Source organism: Labrus bergylta, chromosome 6, assembly GCF_963930695.1.
Source record: "Labrus bergylta chromosome 6, fLabBer1.1, whole genome shotgun sequence".
In the NCBI taxonomy this organism is placed as follows: domain Eukaryota; kingdom Metazoa; phylum Chordata; class Actinopteri; order Labriformes; family Labridae; genus Labrus; species Labrus bergylta.
In genome coordinates, this window is record NC_089200.1 from 2,786,965 (window position 1) to 2,808,199 (window position 21,235).

General features: G+C 42.0%; 1 protein-coding gene across 1 annotated transcript in view; it reads right to left on the minus strand.

The window, feature by feature from the left end:
* The window catches only part of niban1a (niban apoptosis regulator 1a), a 36,699-nt gene that overhangs the window by 9,193 nt on the left and 6,271 nt on the right, over nt 1-21,235 (minus strand). The window contains exons 2-8 of the mRNA XM_020654939.3: nt 8,759-8,889; nt 8,141-8,269; nt 7,940-8,054; nt 6,123-6,287; nt 4,756-4,871; nt 534-638; nt 88-250 (exon numbers count right to left, since the gene is read on the minus strand). Coding sequence (XP_020510595.3) covers nt 88-250; nt 534-638; nt 4,756-4,871; nt 6,123-6,287; nt 7,940-8,054; nt 8,141-8,269; nt 8,759-8,889 — 924 coding nt within the window. The remainder of the gene's footprint in view (nt 1-87; nt 251-533; nt 639-4,755; nt 4,872-6,122; nt 6,288-7,939; nt 8,055-8,140; nt 8,270-8,758; nt 8,890-21,235) is intronic.

Consider the following 21,235-nt stretch of genomic DNA (forward strand, 5'->3'; position numbering starts at 1 on the left):
ACCGCAGCCACAGTATCATTTATATCAGTAAATGCAGCTCATCCTGTGTGAGTCACAAAGCAAAGATATGAAGAAAATGAAATTCACCTCTGACTTTTTCCTCCAGCTGCCGTCTGGACCCGAGGATCTGGTCCATGTCCGAGTGGATCAGAACCTCCTGCTGCCTAACTGACACGCGGCACTCCTCCTTCAGCGCCGAGAGTCCCTCCAGAAGATGCTCCTGAATCAGGAAGTACGCCGCCTCCACCGTCTGGGAACAATCAGTGAATTAAGGAGGACGGCATTAAATCCCTTTACATGAAGATTTACAGTTTCACAGCCTGAGTTCAGTGCCTGCAGCATGAATGCGTCACATTTTATTTCAGATTTAAGTGGCCCATACAAACCTGAAACGTACATCTACATGGATTTTCAAGTTCTCTCCATGTGCCAATTTACAAACAATAATAATTTTTCATTTACAAGGAAAAGCAGTATCATCAGATATAAAGTCAGAGTGAATATTGAGAAGTTAAAAATAAAAGTCGACTCACAGCGAACCAAACTCTCTTCTTCTCCGTCTTCTTGGCTTTGAGTCGAGGCAGCATTTCTTTCTCGAGAGACGGCAGCAGCTGCTCCATCACCAGGTTGGCCATCACCTGCACACAAACACACAAACAGAAACCAGAATTAAACTTTTTGTTCTAAAAAGTGTTAAGCAGGGGGCGGCAGTAGCTCAGTCCGTAGGGACTTGGGTTGGGAGCCGAGGGGGGTTGCCGGTTCAATTGCGGACCATAATGTGGACAGAGGAGCTGCTCGTCAACAGGCAAGGCAGGCAACTGCTTGGGGGCCCAGACCAATAAGGGCTGACAAACTTTAAACTCCAGTACAGCAGTGGCTCAAAATGCACAAATTTACAACGGCAGTAGAAAACCTACCTAAAGGGGCCCTATCTGACAGCACTCATCGTCGTTTCCCTGCTAAGCGTTGCATAAATTATTGCTTTTAAAACACTAGAAAAAATAATAGGTAAAAAAGAGGAGTAAGTGTCAGGCAACTGGCGGACATGATGGTGATGAACGCTGGTTGGAGGGGCCCCAAATTTTTGCCGAGGGCCCCAACAGACTCTCGAATCGCCCATGAATCTTGTCTGGTAGCTGGAGAGGTGCCAGGACATTTCCAGAGCAATGCACCTGGTGTGTAGCAGCCCGACTCTGACATCGCTCCACTAATGCATGTCCACAGGTCCTGTTTGTGCATGTGTGAGATTCGGACCTATGTGTGTGTGTAAGAAGCATGTCTCTAAATAACAGAGTGTAAAAGCCGGATTTCCCCTTGTATATCAAAATCCAAAAAAGAAACACCTCAGGTTGCTTGTGTTGTACTTACTCTCTGATGTTTGTCGCTTTGGATAAAAGCGTCTGCTTCATGAATTGTGGGTTACTAAAGTTAAGAGATTTCTAATTGTTGTCTCGTCTGCAGCAAAGAGGACTGAATCAAGGCAGTATGAATGAGTCACTAGTCTATTTATGGTCCAAACTTTGTTTGGTTTTAATATGAATGGACTCAAAGTTATTTGAGACTTCTGTAAGCAGGTTGTAGGATTGACTGAAATCTGATGAATGACTGTTCAATGGTCTTAAAACGACACGTTCACCAATCAATAATTATATCACAGATTGGGAAATTCCAACTGAAATAATTGAAATCTTTTATTGGTGACAATATGATTGATGATATTCCATGAGTTTACATGGAATTGAGGATCCCTGTTTTCATCGGGTTACCTTTGTCTTTTCTTTTTTTTTGTGCATGTCATCATATCCCGATTTCAGGACGCAGGATAAGCCCTTATCCTGATTTTGTTTTGCTACCTGGAGAACTCAGAAAGAAAATGAGATGCTGTGGCCTGTTTACGCCTTACATCTGTACTGAAGGCTGCCGACTACCTGCACAGGCGCCGCCTCAGCCAAGAGATGTATCAGCAAAACAAACATGGCAGCTTTTGGAGCGACGAAGAAACTGAGTTTTGTCTCTCTTCTCGGATCAGTGAACTCCTTGATGACGACCCTGTCCCACCAATCACATCTGCGTCTCTTCACCCATTGCTCCCGTGTGCTAAGCGCTGGCAGGTGAGGACATGTTTGATACTGTCTGTCACTCTCCTCTCCTCGATATGAGATGGATACATCATAACTGCAACACCATGTCATCATTTTAGGCTAAGCCTGCAACATGCCTCAGTGGTCTCATTTTTCTCAGATTTCTTAATTGCTGCAGTTTGTGTTGTAAAAGATAAACACCACAGGCGCCTGCCTGGATAAGATGCAGTAATGAGAAACCAGGATTCTAGTGTTAATCATGTTTACGGGGACATGAAGAAGCAGGTTTCTCTGTGTGCATGAAAACACCAGGTCCTGAAAATGATCAGAACCAGGAGAAGACTCAGAACCAGGATACTCGAGTCTAATCAGATTCTCTCTCTCTCTCTCTCTCTACAGATCGTTTTTTATTTAGCTCATGGTATAGTAACCTGACAGTACACAAATCGTCTGTCCAGAATCATTAAACCAGCCATTAAAATAATCGGCACTCTCAGCAGTTTTCAAGAGGTCAAATCAGACCCAAAATCGGTCTTAATATCATCCAGGGTATGACCAGCTTAATGCACTTATTCAGCTTTAAACCTATAATTAATTTTCCATAACACATTTCTCCGATTGTGTTGCACTGTCCTTATGACTTTTAATTTGCTGTGTTTGTGTTTTTACCCCGTGCAGTTAATCTAATCTCCCTTCTCGGGACGATAAAGATCTGAACTGAAAGTCTGCTTCGAAAAAATGTAACCCTACGATCCAATATGCAATATCCTGAGTATGGAAGGATAAAGTTTAGAACATAAAAAAAAGTCTTAAATAAATGTTTTTGACTTCTCTTTCCAAACGGATTCATTGTATTGTAACTTTTACACATCTGAGTTTTGTGTTTTTTCCCCCACAAAATGAGTCTGTAACTCAACGTTGGAAAAAATCCTTAGATTGAAGAATCGACTTTTTGGAAATAGTTGGGTGCTTCTTTTATTTAAGTAGTCCTTTAAGTGAACACTGTGCACACACCGAAGGCCACACACACATGTTCTGTCCAAATAACTGCCCTGACAACGTGACAGATTCATGGATTTGCAGCTGTGCTTCTAAAAGTCGGTGCATCAGTTTGTGTTGTTCCTGCAGCCAACATTTCATTCATTCCTCTCATTTCTCAGCTCTGACTCGTGGGCGTGTGTGTGTGTGTGTGTGTGTGTGTGTGTTTATGTGTGTGCGTAAGATGAGAGCTATGCAGAAGGGGGAAGAAAGCAGGTTAGTGAGTGTGAGTGCCGTGGTGTGTTGTTTTACTGCACGTGTGTGAACAGCAGAAAAAACAGGAAATGTCCAACTTGTTGCTAATGCAAATTGTCTTTAAGTTTGTGTGTGTGTGTGTGTGTGTGTGTGTGTGTGTGTGTGTGTGTGTGTGTGTGTGTGTGTGTGTGTTTTCCTGCAGCGACTAAAACTTCCTCTCACCTCCGACTAATTGTGAACACAATGGAGCGTTTCTGTGGGAGGATTCCTGCTCTGTTTTAGACGGAGCAGAGAGGAAAAAAAGAGCAGGAAGCATCGTGGCGAGCAGAGCAGCAAAAAGAGAGAGAGAGAGAGAGTAAAGCGAGAGTAAAGAGGACAGTCGTCTCCTCACTGAGCATGCTCAGACTGTCTCTGCTGCTGCTGCTGGAAACCACAGATTAAAGCAAGCAGAGTGAGAGGATGCAAACAAGCCACAACTCTGTATGACACACACCCTTCATGCAAATACTCTGCGGTGTGTAAACAGGAGGAGAGCTTTTCTCTTTCTCCTCTCTGAACAACAGCACATAAAAGATCAGGAAATAAACCATGACAAAAGGGTTTAAGAGCCGACTTTGAAGTTTTTAAGACGGAAAAACAAATCCAGAATTCTGCAGGAAATCAGACCCTCGATGAAAAACTTCTTTAGATCCGCAGATGAAAATTAACTCGCTGTTGAATTTGTCTTTTCTTGACTTGACCTTTATAAAAAGACTTTCAGGTGAAGGAGACTGTGACGATACTTCCAAACATCATTTAACACTCCCAGGTCTACACTCCCTCCCCCCCACTACGCTCTGCCAATGAAAGGCGTCTGATCCAACCTTCACAACAGGGTCCTAAGACGCTGACTAGACTCTTCTCCTCTGTCGCCCCCCGGTGGTGGAATGAACTTCCAAACTCCATTGGATCTGCAGAGTCCCTCTGCACCTTTAAGAAAAAGCTAAAGACCCAGCTCTTTCATGAATACCTACTAACTTAATGATGATGGTCTCCATATTATTGATGATGATGATGGTAATGACGATGGTTTTTGTTTGATAATGACGACTTATAAGATGGTTTCTATACTGATTAGAGCTCTCAAGAACTGCCCTCAATGTTGTGCTTTGCCTCTGGTCACTTCCTGTCAGCACCTGTGTGTCCAATCAGACTCAGAGCTGATCGTTTGCTCTTACTGACATTGTTCCCTTTTTTCTAGATCCTTGCTTGTGTTGTTCTTACTCTCTGATGTACGTCGCTTTGGATGAAAGAGTCTCGTAAGTTAATTGTAGAATTTGTAGAATTCTGTCCTAGGATGGATGTCCTTTTGTTTATTTGCGTTTAGAAACTTTATTGAGCACTGAAGGTAACGTCTGAGAGGGATAAATTAAATGCACATGAAGAAGAAAACAAGACGTACCCTGACGTCACTTCCGATCAGCATGTCCCAGGACTCGTATCGTTCTTTGTCCTGCCTGTAGAGCTGGATGGCCTTGAGGAACGCCTGCACCTCGCACGTCTTCTTCTTCAGGAAGTCTGAGAGCAGAGAGACAGATAAACAGGCAAGGTGAGCAACAAAAACAAACCTTGTATAATGTGAATAGTCTGGGTAATGTAGTGTGTCATCATCGGTCTGCGGTCACTGACAATGAAACATTTCAGCTTCTTCAGCACTCGGCCAATCAGAGATCTTTTTACAACCTCGAGCCAGCGTTCTGCTTTGACATGATTAAATATCTTGTCTGCCTCCCGGAGCTGGTGTGGTGAGGCTGTTACCATGGAAACAGGTTCATGTGATGGAAAAAAAAAACAAAAAAAAAACTAAAGTATTATCTTTGAGCATCAAACACGCCACTCCCTGCAGAAGTCTGCAGCCTCGGTGGTGAGAGAAACATTCAGTAATGAATCATTACTGTTGATCTACTAACATCTGAATGTTGGGACAAGGATTGAAAATGTGTTTTTGTCTGATTCACAGTCTTTTATAAGATTTCTATTTCTATTATTATATATCAAATAGAAATACAAAAAAAATGTACCCCTTCCATACCCACTCATGATGTGTACTTGTATGTGTCACTATTTGGCAACATAAACATTTTCTTAGCTTGACTCTTGATGGATGAAAAAACGAATATGTGCAAATACACAATTTTAAGTACTTTGCATGCAAACTCTTGCACGCTGTCTAACTTGCAAAAACACATTTATTTGCATTAAAGTCCATTACAAGAAAGATAATGTGCACAAGTTTTTGTTTTGACATTTAAAGGAAAGAGCAAAGTATTATTTTAAAACTGAACGTATTAACAAACCAAAAATACTACATTAACGCGTAAAGAAAACTACCAGCAGCCTCTTGAAAACAGCCAGAAGAGTTGATTTCAACTTAAGTCCTGGATCTGATTCAACAAATAGCCAATCATAGATTTGGTTTTTGGGGTGGCACATGGGGGGTGCCAATTAGATTTCAAGGGGGGGGCTACCCCTCTGATCACCAGATGGCTCATTTTGAGACTTTGTTTTTGATTTATTTATTCTGATATGACACAAAAATCTGACTTAAATAGACTGCTAAAATTTTAAAGGTTTTTCGAGAAAAACAGGTTCATCATCCTGCAGCAAGGTATCAAAAAAGGAAACAAATTACAGGTCTTGGTATCGTAAAATCTGCAAAAGAAAGCCAGACGCTAAAAGAGAAGTTTTTGTATTTTTGCAAACTGTTTTGATCCCCAGATAGATAATTGCAGCAGAGGATGTTCAACCCACTGTGTGTTTGGGTCCTACCTTGGTTCTGGTGCCGGATGCAGTCGGACAGGATGGAGAGGAAGGCCGCTTGTTTGGCCTGCTGTTTGAAGCAGAAGTAACAATCTGTCCTGTAAGGTAGCCGCAGGTAGACAGGGAACTGACCCGGCATCCCCGTCAGAGGGGGAGCAAATTCCTCCTTCACATCTGTAACACGCAAAAGAAACAACATTTATTTGAAAATGTCAACCCAAACACAACCTTTTGTAACGGCAGAATGAGTCACTGCGTCCTGTTTTTGTGTGTTTTCTTAAGACTCCCACCTGAGCTGCTTTTGGCGTCATTAAGCACCTGTGGGTGGGAGTTTATTCTTCATAATCACAGTGGGAAACAAGTTTCTCTTCTCTTAAATAAAATAATCATGAAGGCTTAAACACTGATGAAGGAATAAACAGACATTAAAGTCCAATAACTCAGCTCAGATTTTCCCTCTGCATGAAAACAACATTTATAAAACTAATTTAGAAGCAGATTTACCAGAAAAAGTTAGGTATGAATCATAAGTACAATGTTATTATTGCATGACTTCTGCATTATATTACAGGTTTACATTTGTCTGCGGGTAAATCTACAAAAAATAAGGAATGCATCAGAGCTATGGTAAGTTTTTTTTTTATACCAATCCCTTAAGGAGAGCGTGTTTTGTGTTCAAACAGCCAAAGAAAACTGTACGGAAGAAACCTGTGATCTGCAGAGGTCACTTTCTTATCAGGAGACAAACGTCTGTTTTGAAAACATCAATTTCTGAGGCAAAAATGATGGTTTTAAAAGAAGTCTGATATTGCATCACAAGATTACAGTCTCAGACTCTACTTTCAAGTCTTCTTCAATGCAGCATGATGTTTATTTAGTAAACGATGGTCCCATTAAGAGTCAAATAGACCACAAAGAGGGGGAGGGGTTAAGGGGAGGAGGGGCTAACTGCAACTTTCAGTGTTTAGCCAGCTCTGTAAACCTTTCTGCGCTCTAACCTCTCTCCATTTTCAAAAGCAGTTAGAAAACAACACAAAGTCAAATGTCTCAGACGTCTACTTCTTGCATGTGGACTTATGAAAAACCAATCTCTCAGTTTGGATCGGATCACCCATTTTTAACACGGATCGGATCGTTTTTTCCGACCTACAACTAAAAAAAGACATTTATTATATAACTTTTACCCTCCACGGCAAGGCATGAGGACTCAAACTGTGGATTCTAACATCACTGCATATCAAAATGCTTTCGCATGAATCTTAATAATGTATCACATCCTCTCTTTTTTTTTTTTAAGTAAGGTAAGGCATTTATTTCCGTTATTGGGAAAGTATCTGATGAAATTTCCTGACTACTCCCCACTCTGGCACCTTCATTTTGGGGGGCTGAAAAGTTTGGGACCACATGAGCTCAAAGACACTCTGAGGCGTCGGATGTTAATTCTTTCAGTATGTACATTTAGTTCAAAGCCATTTTAATTGTTGTTGCCAAAATAGGCATCCCAATTACTGAATTACCCGGGCACCTTGCTAACGTTTGACCCTCTTCAGCTTCCATCCAAAAAATCTTGTCTCTTCTAACTCCAACAGACAAATATGGCAGTGGCCAGGCCTGCTCACAGAAATGGCTGGGCCCCTGAAAGTCCCAGTGAATGGGCCCTCCCAGTAGACGATTTAAATCAACGCTTTTGATCAGTTAGCGCTAGTCTCCATTGCCTATGGTGCCGTCAACACCATACTTCAAAATCAGGCTTAATGTTAGCATTTTAAAACTATTTCCACTTTAAGTATTCTTTTACTTCTGTCACTGGTTCTGGTTCTACTCACTGGTATCATCAGGGAAGCACTGGTCCACCATGGCCATATACTTCTCCTCTGTAGTCAGAACAGTGCCCCCTGTAGGCAGCAGTGTCTGCCGTGGAGGAGCTCCTTTCATAAACATCTGATAAAAGAAAACAGAGAAATGTGAGCTAGTCGTTTTTTTTGGTAGTATTACATTTGTATTGTCAGCGTTGTTTTCACGCTCACCTCCAAGCTGTCGTGACACTCCAGGCAGTAGTTGGCTCGCACCACCATGTACCTCTCCTTCCACTTCCTGGTTTCATCAAAGAAAAGGACGAGTTCCTCGTACAGGACAGCGCTCGACTCAGGAGAATCCTGATTATCACACGACAAACACATAACGCAGGAAATTAAAAACACAGCTGAAAATGTGACAAGTACGTCGATTAGTTGTCTGGACTCTCTGCAGAGTTCGTCTCGTTCTTGGAATTGACGCCAATAAAGGAAATGATTAAAAGGATTCTTTTAAACCTTGGTCCTTTTTCTAAATAAATATTTCATGTGCTAATGAAAAGGTCCAAGTTGCTTCAGATTGCTCAATATGACAACCACAAAACATGCTGTAATGGAGGTGAAGGGACTCAGGTGGCCGAGTAGTTAGCTTGAGCGCCCTGCGTACAGAGGCTGTAGTCCTCTTAGCGGGTGACCCGGTTTGGGATGTCATTTCCCATTTTTAGAGGGTTAAAGCAAGAATATGCGACTTTTTGATCCAGCAGATGTCGCCAGCATTAAACCAAAATAACTTGCGCTGCATTGTTGTGTTAGCATGCTGCAGCCGCTGTAAGGTGGTCTAAACGTCCTCACCCTGTGTTTGAGCAGCTGTCTGGTCTGCTCTTTCTGCTGCTCCAGATCATCTTCCACCTGAGAGAAACGAGCCACCGAGAACTGCTTCCTGTAGTACGGACTGAACGCCTTCAGCTCCGCCTCGGCCTGGCCTGCAAAAACACACACAGAGAGAACACGAGTCACACACACTGGTTTTACTGGGAAACCTCAGCAACAGAAAACAGATTGACTGCTTTGATAAAACTCGAGGATGTGAATACTGAGTCAGCCCTGTGTGTTTAAGTTGGATGTTCAGATTTCAGTCCAACAATAAAAGAGAGAGACTTGCTTGGGGTTGGAGGTGTGATGTTACAGGTCGAGAATGAAATAGGAACCAGGAAGTTCACTTCAACGGCTTCTCCAACACAAAGGAGGTTATTCATGGCACAAACAAACACAAGCCTACAAGTTAGAGGCACAGAGGGAAGGACGAAACCCTTCACTGACAAGATGAAAGTTCAGTCCACACATATGTACTCCCTATCATTTAACAAACAAAAAACATGTTTGTTCCATAAAATGTCACACCCTCGATATCGGAAAAAAAAAACTCCTCAAGCATATTTGGCTGGTAGATGGCGATAAAGTCTACGGCAACAAAGTCAAATTGAAAAGAAAATTCAGTTTTACATAGAGGCTAAAAGACAGTTACATTAGTCAATCAATCACCCGAGCAGGCTGTGCATGAATGAGGACGGCGGTGGTTGTGGGGGCGACGCAGTCCAATGGTGGAGGCTGGGCGTCAGGGATGTCGAGTGGTAGTAGTGCCCAAAGACATCATTAAAGGTTGGGGGGGCTACATCGACTCGAGGGCCTGGCTTCTTGTAAGGAAGATGTTAGGGGGCGCAGGAAGCCTAGTGGTTAGTGCTTGACCCTGCAGTTCCCAACCCAAGTCCCTACAGACTGAGCTATTGCCGCCCAGACGCTTGATAGCAAACCTTGAAGGGTAAAGAAACAACTGCTTTTCCTGCATTAGAAAACAAGTGCTGAAGGAAAATTTAACAGCTACAAAAGGCCACCAGGTGATACGAGTCTGGTGCCAAAAGGGCCAGAGGAGGTGTCGTCTAAAATCTCTGTTGAGGGACCAAATGAGCATATTTATGTGAGCAGTGTCTCAACCGTAGAGGAAAGAGCTCGTTTAAGAATATATCAGTGTATGTGTGGACAAGGGTTTAATAAAGTGCTTGCAAAGCCTTCAGGACCAGGGGGGGAAACTATGGATCAGAATTAAAGACGAATGAATCATTTGAGTCATATGGGAACGACAAGCATACAAAACTGATGTGACCGATCTTCACGACAGCAGGACTTATTCAGAAAAGAGGAACTACATGTAGAGTTCCAAGTGGACCCATACGAGCGAGTTAACTGCATGAGTCAAATCCAAAAAATAACCGAGTCCATCTGGAGCTGCTGCTGTCATTAATAGAAGATACTTTAGTCTTTAGTTTGTAGAAAATCACAGAGCAGATATGAATGAAGTTTCCAATCTATCGTCAGTGTTTGCTCCCAAAAGGAGGACATGACTGAGAAAGATCGAAGTAAAGAAACAGACAAACAGGGACGATCTGCTGCTGAGATCTCTGCTTTGTGTCATCCAGTTGGAACCCTTTAAGTTCACATGAAACATGATGTTGTAGGTTTTCTTCGTGGCACTCAGAACTTGTGATTCATGCACATTTGAACATCACTAATCGTTATATCCTTATTACTATCGTCCCCTCAACCACCGCCTGACGCCCAGCCACCACCACTGTGTTGTCCCTCAAACACCTGATTGTTGGTTGTGTCATTTTTTCTGATGTGATCTTTCTTTTTGATGAGCTGTGAAACAGGAACCACTTGTGAAGCCGTTTTAACTGAGTCAGGCCCGTTTAGCTGTAACTTTTGTAATGTTACTTTTAATCTTTTCATGTATAATAAATAAAATGAAATGAAGCAATAAGCACCCGTGGCAAAAAAAATCACAATCTTCTTTGAAAATGCGGAAATCTCGAGCAGAATCCGACTTATTGGTTGGAAGCCATCTGCTGAGGCTGGAAGGGAAAGTTGAACAGAGGGGGAGAGAGCGAGGCACAAAGGAAAGAAGTGTGGAAGAAACTTTTATGCAATTTTGCCAAAAAGCTTCAGGCACAACAGAGCTTTGGAAAACTCAAACCTGAGCTCATCCTTAGGCCCATTCTTTTTGTGGAGGAACATGCCAAAGTCTTCCTCCAGCCTCGGTATCAAACACCAGATGATGTCAGTCTGAACCTGAGCTACAGATGCTGTAATCAGGTCAGAGAGGCTAACGTTTGAGTCTCTATGAGTCTATTGATCGCTCTGAGCCCCTTTCCTCAACCCCTCCTGGGATGCATCAGCCTACGACCGCTGGCAAAACAAGCATGAGATTACTAAGAGGAAAGTCTGTTTTCTCCCCCTCACTCCTGCTGAACTGAGCCACATCCCCGACGCTGAGGGATTCAGTTTCTTAGGAAAAAAAAAACACAAAACAAAGACAGAGAAAAGCTCCGTCAGCATCACCGGAGAAAGTTTTCTCCTCGTCTGTAAACCACATCACACAGAGGGAGGAAAGAAATCCATTAAATTAGTATTTACCCGGCTTTAAATGCTCAATATCCCCTGACTGTTATTGGTAATTGTTGGTGACGCATCCTGCTCTTAATGGACGGACGTGTCTGAGCATGCGACGGCTGCTTTGTGTCTCTCTGTGAAGAGTTGGTGTGAATGTCAAGTTCACACTCTGTCATTATCTCTGCCAAAGAGCAGCAGCGGGATGTTTAACAGCCGAGCTGATGGCACAGGGCCACAACAACCGGCTGTACATTGCTATGGAAACAGAACCTGAGATGCTCCACACAGTGAGTGTCCTCTGGGTTGAAGACATCTTCAAAAAACTTGAAACACACTAGCTCCTCACAGAGAAACACCTGTTTAATGATGATGTAATTTAATGTTATTAAGGTATTTAGACCAAATTGTAATGCTTTAATTCATTATTCAGTTAAAGGATCATTACACATTTAGGTCGTTAATTAAAGGGTTTATTTCTATGCACCATCTCTGATTTCTCTTAATATGAGAACAACATGAAAAGCTTTAGTCAAAATTTAACTAAATCGCTTTGTTGTAATCTCTTAATTGTTCAGCAAACATGAATAACGACCATTATTATTAATGGATTAAAGCGATCTGAAGGGGATTTTAAAGGGTTTAAATGAACAAACCGTTGATTTAAATAATGTTAGGAAGTTGTCAAATGTATTTTAACCCTTAAAAAGCTACTTCACTCACTTTCATTATGTCACAGACCAGTAAAGAAAAGGCATCACTCCAGAGTTCTACATATTCAGCGTAAAATATCAGATATCTTTTTTAAAGATTTATTTTTGGGCTTTTTGTGCCTTTATTGTAGGGATAGGATAGTGGATAGAAATCAGGGAAAGAAGTCATTTAGGATTCCTTTCCGACAGAAAAGGACATCTGTCATTAAAAGTAACACATTAAGGGGCGCGCTGGTGGCACAGTGGCAGGGCGCGCGTCCCATGTGTTGAGACTCTCGTCTCGAGCGGTAGGCCCAGGTTCGCTTCCACCCGTGGCCCCCTTCCGCATGTCATTCCCTGCTCTCTCTCCCTGGTTTCCAACTCTATCCACTGTCCTCCCTCTGAATCAAAGGCACGAAAAAGCCCAAAATAAATCTTTAAACCACCAAGATTCCTTCAGGTGTTTGTGTCGACATGTCGGCTTGTCCCCACCCCCCAAAGCTGTAAACCTAGGGGAAACACTGAACACCTAAAAAAATGACTTCACTAACGTTCATTGTGTTACAGACCAATAAATAAAAGGCATCATTCCAGAGTTATTCATATTAAGCCTTAAAATATCAGATATCTTGTTACACAGATGACATTGTAATGTATTTCAGAAGTATTCATCTGTAGCAGTGTTCAGACCAAAAACAGATTTAATTTAATGAATCATCCACACACTTAAACCAACTTAATTAACAAGCTTAATTTCAATGAAGTAAAAAAAAAGCATATTTAACCATGTATACAATCATCTAAAATCTTTCATTAGGTCACAGGCCAATAAATTAATAAAATGATCCAGAGTTATTCCAATTCTTTGTCAAGATAAGATATCTTGTTATGCAGATGAGAACCTAATGTATCTCAGAAGTTTGCATCTTTAGAATAAAAAAGTAAAAAAAGTAAAATACAAACACAAACTTCCCATTTTGAAGCTGTGTTCAGACATACAGCAGACTTTGACAGAAAGTCAAAGCTCAACATTTCAATCACTGCATTAATGTGGATTTTATTAATGCAGCGTTATCTCCAGTTTGTATAACAAGCTAACAAGCTTTACTGAGTGAGAAAAACGACTGCCTGTGACTTGTAGAGCCACTTCCTTCCTCGTCTGCGATGACAGAGGAAATAGAAACGGGGCGTTGGGGTAAAAACAGCTCTCTGCTTTTAGAACTCTCCAATAGCAAAACAACAAATTCAAGAGGTTTCTGTTGCTGACACTAGCCAAGTCGCATGCTGTTAGGCACCAAATGTTTGGCAACTTTTTGTTTTTAATACCAAAAATGTGTTGGAAAACTCCTGCACACTGACTGATCAATTAAGAGAGTGATTTCTCGGTTTTTACAGGCAGCTTTTGGTTACGAATAAGACAAAAGATCTAAAGGTTTTTTTAAAGCTTTGTAACTTTTGGATACAATCAATCATTTATATAACAAAGACTGAAAGGTTTTAAAATACACAATATTGAAATGTTTTGCAGACTGAAAACTTTCGTCATCCTTGTGTCTTCTTCTGCAGCCTCAGTTTTAAGCTGTTGATTGTTTAGGGTGGAAGGGTAGGATCTCCGGGGAGCTTCTTGTTTTTTCCTCATTCCTGAACAATGCAGCAGCAGCAAGTGTGAAATAAAGGTTCAGCTCCTTACTCTTGTGAACCTGATGACCCCAACAAGGTCAGGTCAGATCTCTGATCAGCTAATCACTGTGGATATCCTGCTCACAGTCCTGGGCCGTCTCCATCCTCTGACCATGAACCCTCCACAGAAATACCATCTCATTAAATATAAACATCTGTTCAAAACACTGAACCAGAGCTAAAACACCTTTTGTGTATGTTAATCCCATGGGGGAACTTTAAAGACGGTCCTTTACCACATCGAAAAACAAAAATGTAGTAACCGACAGAAGGAATGCACAACCCAGCAGGACACTCAAATATCTAAACTGAAGAAGTTATTTCACTCTCACTTTAAGGTTAGTAGCATAAATCTAAACAAACACTCCCCGTCAAAACTGGAGATGACAAAAACCAAGAAATTTGATTCACTTTTGGTCTGAACAAAACTTTAGCCCTGCTGATCAGTAGGGGGCGCTGTGACAAGATCTAGAAACACTCATCACCCCCAAAAAAAGCTCAAAGTTAAAGACTCTTTAAATCTTCACATCTAGACAACAAGAAGTCCTCTGCAGACACTGAAACAAAGAGCCGCTGCTTATGTAACGGTGAGTACACTGATGTAAACTGCAGCCTGCTTTTCTTTTTCTGTACAGCATCATCCAGTCAGGTTGGAGAGGTTAACCTTAATCCAATAAAAAAGAAGCAGTGAGTCACTCAGGGAGGATCATCACAGCTGCAGGTTTCCTCTCACAGACACCAGAGACGTTTTAGTCTGCAGCTCTGACCCTGAGAGGATGGGTACAGTAAATCTGTCTCTGCTGTTTGAGCGACAGACGGTTTCTCTGCAGAACAAACTCAGGCTGGAAGAAGAGCTTCACTGATTCCTCGTCTGAGTTCATGTTGGTCCACGCTGCTCGGAGTCGTTTTGAATGTCCATGACGTCCTCGGCCCTCATCTGCTGTTTATTCAAAATATCTGCAGCAGCTGTTTGTTTAATGTAGTCCCTTTTCAGGTTAAGTGGTTATGCAAACACAGCGAGGAGGGGAGGAATATCCACAGCAAACCTTTAGATGACCTTCAGAAGGTTTTATAAAGAAGATTTGTGGATTTTAGCTTTCTATAAAGCAATCATTGCAAATAAAAAAAAACCAATCATAATGTGTGAATTATCCAGAAGAGAAGGGAAAAGTGGAAGTTTAGTTTCACTTTAAGATAGAGCAGAGCCACTTTTTATGGCTGAAGCCCCAGAATCATATTTATGTTGGATGGATTCTGCATTGATTTGAAGAGGAACTTTTTGAGAAAACAAGCTCCTTGTTGGAGTCCATTTCTTTGGTTGCTTCAAAAAAGGTCTGCAATCACACAAGACTCCACACTGAGTCAAAAAGCAGAAAAACTTCTATTATGATGCAGAATCGAGGCCCACCATCTAACTCTGCATACTCTTCCAGTGTTTAGTGGTGACATTAATTGTGAAACTTTTAAAAAAAGTTTAAAAATCCCAGATTATGTTCCTTCCTTATAAAAATCTCCAACATGACGATCCAGCCCCTCCACCAAGCAAAATCATTTTCCAATAAAAAAATGTGTTCTGGCTGATATAACTTGGGTTGGGTTTGTTTCTAAAGCGTTGTTGTGTATTCAAACTCGTCTCTGTCTACATGCCTTAAGAATTCTCTCAAGGCAATCTGAAGCTCATGTTTTTAATTTGTTATTTCAAAGATCTGGACTTTACTCTGTCCCGCCTTTTCAACAAATGTGACAGGAAGCAATGACACCAACTTTAGCTTATGAGACCCCAAAATGGACTTCATAGCTAAGAAGTAAAGCCCGACTGATTAAACAGCCAGCCGATAATACCCACCAATATTAGCATATCCAGTGACTATCGGTTTTGGCTAATTTTAACGCAGTAAACACAGATATTACTAGATATATCCATCAGTTAAACAGCATTTATTTTGAGTTTAACTGTAGTACGCTAGCAGTTCTCTGTCACCAGCAGAGGGCGTTATATGGATTACAACAAGCATCATCACTCTGCAGAGTGTCGAGAAGTGATGCACGTACATGCTCAGTTACTTTCCAGTTGAGTGACCATCTTGTCTTCATTTTATATCTTTTCCACAAGTGTTTGATAACTGCATTTGAGGAATCAACACAATAAATGTGTATATCTCTGCGGCTGGAGCATAGATCCAAGAAAGATATCGGCCGATATGTCGGTATTTTTTTTTCCTCCCCAATATTGGTATCAGTCATTCATATCGGTTGGGTTAAGAAGTGACAAATGGACGGACCAGGACTCTTAACCATGGCTATATTTATCTAAAAACAATCAGCACTAACTCTAATGCAGCTCTGTTGTTTTTCAGGGACTTTTCTCATAAGTCAGCATTACTCTGTTAATGAGCCCTCTGCCTGCTTCTCATTTGTCGTCCCCTAGAACCATTAAAACACAAATCAAATCTGAACATTGTGCAAAGTGTTTTGAAGGGATTCTAAGGAGGTTATAAAACGACAATCAGAGAGAGAAAACAGAGTCATAAAAGCAGCGTTAATTGGTTTATGTAGAGATAATGAACCGCAGCAGACGGACCTCGCCTCGACATGTCAAACCTCCACACAGCTAACAGACTAATAATGTGGTTAGAGACTGTAAACATATATAATCACCACAGAGACTCTACATGTGCTGATGACATCATATGTCATTCCCTCAGGGATTAATAAAGGATATCAAAAAAACATACACAGTGAAGTCATTTGGGGAAGTTTTCTTGGTTAAGTCTCATTTCTGACGGTCGCTCCCGTCTCTAAATGTTCTGTATTGTTAGACAGTTTATTCCACCTCAGTGCTTCACGGACGCATGATCATGATCGTCATACCCAAACATCAGCGCTAACAGCCACGCTCAGAGTGCAAAAATTAGCCGCTGCTGAGAGTTGGCGGTAACTGCGCCACAGTATTTATAGTAGATGTGAAGCTCAAACTTTTCAGTGAATATGAAAACAATTCCACCTCTGTGTGACTTCAAAATAAAAGCTCTATAACTAGGACTTTGAGATTACAGCTCCGTCAGCGTGAGAGTGCAGCTCTGTGCAGACTGAAGGTGCAGATAGCTAATCTGTGTTTTTAGATGTTTCTCAACTTGAAACCTACAGAACGATCCTGCAGTGATCGTGCAGCTTCTGTCAAAATATGCAGAAGAGTTAATCACCTAATTCAATCTGTACGTTGCATTTATTTAACACAAACTTTATCTAACTTTCCTGCCACTGTGACTTTTCACTCTCGTTCTACATATCTGAGTTTAAGGAGCTGGATGAGGACAAACAGAACGTGCTGTATGTTGGTATGTGAGGGTTTGGTATGTGTAGTATGACTGAGCCTCTGAGCTGCAACTCAACAGTAAAAGCCCCCGTTTCTCTGGAGCAACCTGCTCGTCCGCCTTCGACATTCAGGCAGCCTCGCAGCAAGAGATAAATCAGTGAATGAACCTCATAAACCTGGAGGATGTCATCTCCAAGACACCTTTAAACCAGGACAGTTAAAGAGAACGATGATGGAACTATGATGAGACAGAGGAGAAGTTTGTTGCCAGTTTGTTTTTGTTTAAAGTCTTATTCTTTGTGCTCATTTTTCAAAATGTTTTCACTCAAATGTATCGTGTAGTTTTTGCCTACATTTATGATCAAACACTTAAAGAAAACAGAACCACCTTTGCAGAGGTATGAACAGTTTCTCAGTGTTTGATTACAGAGTTTTTTTTAAACGGAGCATGATCCCCTCAGGCCAAAGAGAGCAGAAGTTTTTTTTCACACAGGAAACATCAGCAAAGTCAGCGAGAGCAGCTTCTGTGTGGGGGCCGTCGTCTGCTCACTGAAATAATCACAGGACTCGATCTGCACGCTTTATCGTTGTCGCCTCTTGTTGCACAATCTGCACAATCATAAACAACACGACAACATCTCAGTCAGATCTGGGACCAAAGACTGTGAAGTGCTCCTTTCAATAACTCAAACCTTAGAGTCTGATTTATAGTCAAAAATATCTCGCTACACTTAATTTAAGCCAAATTGTTCTGACCAGTCCAACAACATCTTATTATTTATTTAAGATATTACAAAATGTCCGACGATCCCCTACCCACTCATAAAAAGCAGTTTATTCTGCTTTTTATATCCTGACATAAGGTGTGTTTGTGGACTTGTGGTAATGAGATGTTTTGGTCTGGATTTGGAAGAATAAACATGTTCAGATTTGAGCACAGGACGAGTCAAAAATGCACACGTAAACAAAAAGAAAGGTGACAAAGAAAGAGCCGAACATGAAACATGACACCGTCTGAAGATGAACACTAGTCTCACAGCAGGTCTGGTAAGTAGGCACAAAAATATGAAAGTCTGTGCGTGGGTTTTAAAAAAACATTGTTCATACCCGGAACAAGAGGAGTTCAGGAGGTTGCACAAGGTGGGTTCATTCCAAGCAGCAACCTCCGGTCTTGAAAAATGAAGCCAATGAGGAAGTGTCAAATCCTGCAGTCCGGTCCCCAGCTCCTGCAGCCACATGTCCGATGTGTCCTTGGGCAAGACACTTAACCCCAAATTGCTCCCACTGCATCGTCTGCAGTGTGAGAATGTGTATGAATGGATGAGTTAATAATGATGGACTCTTTACTCAGCAGCCTCAACCATCAGTGTGTGAATGTGTAGGTGTGACCTGCGGTGTAAAAGTGCTTTGAGTACTCAGAAGTGTAGAAAAGAAATATACGAGCTCAGGTCCATTTAGCACCTGGTCAGAACTATAACAAACTCGACACCAGAATCAACACCACAGCAACGAACAACAGAAGTCCAAGACCCCCAACGTTTGGACATTTCTCGTTTTCTATTGTAAAAATTTGCAGGCAAACGATGACAACATTTTGAAGATGAACAGATTCACTCCTCTCCTTTACAGTTGACTCATAAAAGAGATGTAGTTTCAGTGTTTTTTTTCGGACACTATCAACCGTGAAAATAGCAGAGATCACTTTGTTTGAAAACACGTGGTATCAAAAAGGTCTTACAAACTTTACACCTCTTGAAACATATGTAAAGTTGACATTCTCCAGAGAGTTCAAACATGGATGAACTGTGGAGGATTCATCGGGTCTGTTAGAGTGTGAGGTTCAGAGAGGAGCCTCTCTCTGTGTGTCGTCAGCCAGGAAACTCTCGAGACACAGAACAAGTTACTGCACGGCAGAAAAATGTCTGACAGAGACACAATGAGTGTGTGTTTGTGTGTGTGAGGAGGAGGAGGAGGAAGAGGGGGCTGTGTGTGTGTGTGTCTTTGGAAAAATATGAGTGTGTGTTCTGTCTCTAATTTCCTTTTGTTAAGAACACACACACATAAAGTCCCTCCAGTCATGTGAAATATAATCCACCACATCAATTAATCAATTATTCCTCCTGGCCTGGTTGTTCACACATGCACCTCACAGCAGGAGACTATCCCTGTCAGACAAGAGGGGGGGGGGGGGGGGGATCTCCTGAGGTAAGACGGACCAGCAGAGTCCTCTATACAACGCTACAATGAGAATATGTGTCTTTCTATCAATTCTACGTTGAACAGAATCTCAATGTGAAGAGTGGAGAAGAACATACTAGAGAACAGGAAACATGCAGCAGCAGGTTGATTAGAGCACGGAGATGATAGAGGTGGCGTGCAGACAGTCTATGGTCGTGCAGCGATCACAGGGAGTAAAGGTCACCACCCCCACTGGCTCCTTCCACAGTGTTTGTTCACCACCTTATTTGCCTCTATGAAGGTTTATTCTCTGGTGGGCCCACTGCCCAACAGACCTGTAGTATTGCTTAATATGTAAATTATGTAACCTGAAACTTGGCTCCTCCCACTGGCTCCAGGTGAATTCTCCTGATTATATCCTGCTGCGTTCTCACATCAGCTCACTCTGACTTTCTGCAGAATAAACACGAGGAGGCTGGAGGAGAAACTCTGAGTGAAGAGAGAAACATTCATCTGTTTGCGTTCACACATGAAGCTCAGCATGGAAACATCAGGAAGTTGTTATCTTTATTCATTATTGTTGAACTGTTTTACAACACCACAACAACTTTGTTTTGATGTTGGATTATTTTCAGGAACGTGTAAGCAGCCATGAGCAGCTGTACACACATCACATGAGAACTACAAGATCACAGGAGAACTACAAGATCACAGAAGAACTACAAGATCACAGGAGAACTACAAGATCACAGAAGAACTATAAGATCACATGAGAACTACAAGATCACAGGAGAACTACAAGATCACAGAAGAACTACAAGATCACAGAAGAACTACAAGATCACAGGAGAACTACAAGATCACAGAAGAACTACAAGATCACAGGAGAACTACAAGATCACAGAAGAACTACAAGATCACAGGAGAACTACAAGATCACAGAAGAACTACAAGATCACAGGAGAACTACAAGATCACAGGAGAACTACAAGATCACAGGAGAACTACAAGATCACAGGAGAACTACAAGATCACAGGAGAATAAAGAAAGAAGTGTGCAAACATCATGTTGCTTTGTCTCTTTGAGGATGATTTGTTGTTCATTTAGTGCCTGTTCTCATGTTATGTTGATAAATTGATGGAGAATACGGTCTGTATGTTGTGTTTTATTTTGAAATTGACTGGACCGCTCTGTGCATTTCCTTGTCTGACTTCCTGTCCGGGTCGATCTATTCTGTCCAGCTTGACGCGTTCTTGCAGCGAGCTCCGTCAAAAATAGACTCGCAGCGTATTTGAAACGGAGCAGAGCGGTGTGGCGCTGCTGGCACGCTCCGCAGACGGACCGCGCTTGCTGTGGAAACACAACACTTGACTGGAGTGGAGGCGTAGTGCGCGGCGCTGACGGACCGCGGCGTGCATGGACTATGTGGAAATTTTGGGTGAAGCCGGTGACGGAGGAGCATGAATGAATGAAACATCACAGAATCATTAAAGAGCACTCAGTCCACCTGCAGCAACATAAACATGGAGCCTGCTTCCTGGAGATTTGCTCATTAAATCAGAGACAGAGATAAACACGGGTCAAAGATCTATTGGATGCTCGTCTCTGTGACGTTTATAGAACGAGAGCACGCAAACAGCGCAGGGAGACGGGAATGGCACTTGGAAAGGTTACAACAATAATCATCGCTCACAGACGGACAGGTTTTACTGCCCTGATGCTCTCTCTCTCTCTCTCTCTCTCTCTCTCTCTCTCTCTCTCTCTCTCTCTCTCTCTCTCTCTCTCTCTCTCTCTCTCTCTCTCTCTCTCTCTCTCTCTCTCTCTCTCTCTCTCTCTCTCTCTCTCTCTCTCTCTCTCTCTCTCTCTCTCTCTCTCTCTCTGAAACAATAACTTATCCGTGTGTCACCGACCTTTTTACGAGCCGCAGAGCCTGTTTGACTCTCGCATACCGTCATACCTGCATGAAGTAAGAAAGTGTGATGAATGCCCAGGGCGGCACTTCTGCAGAAGCTCCTCGT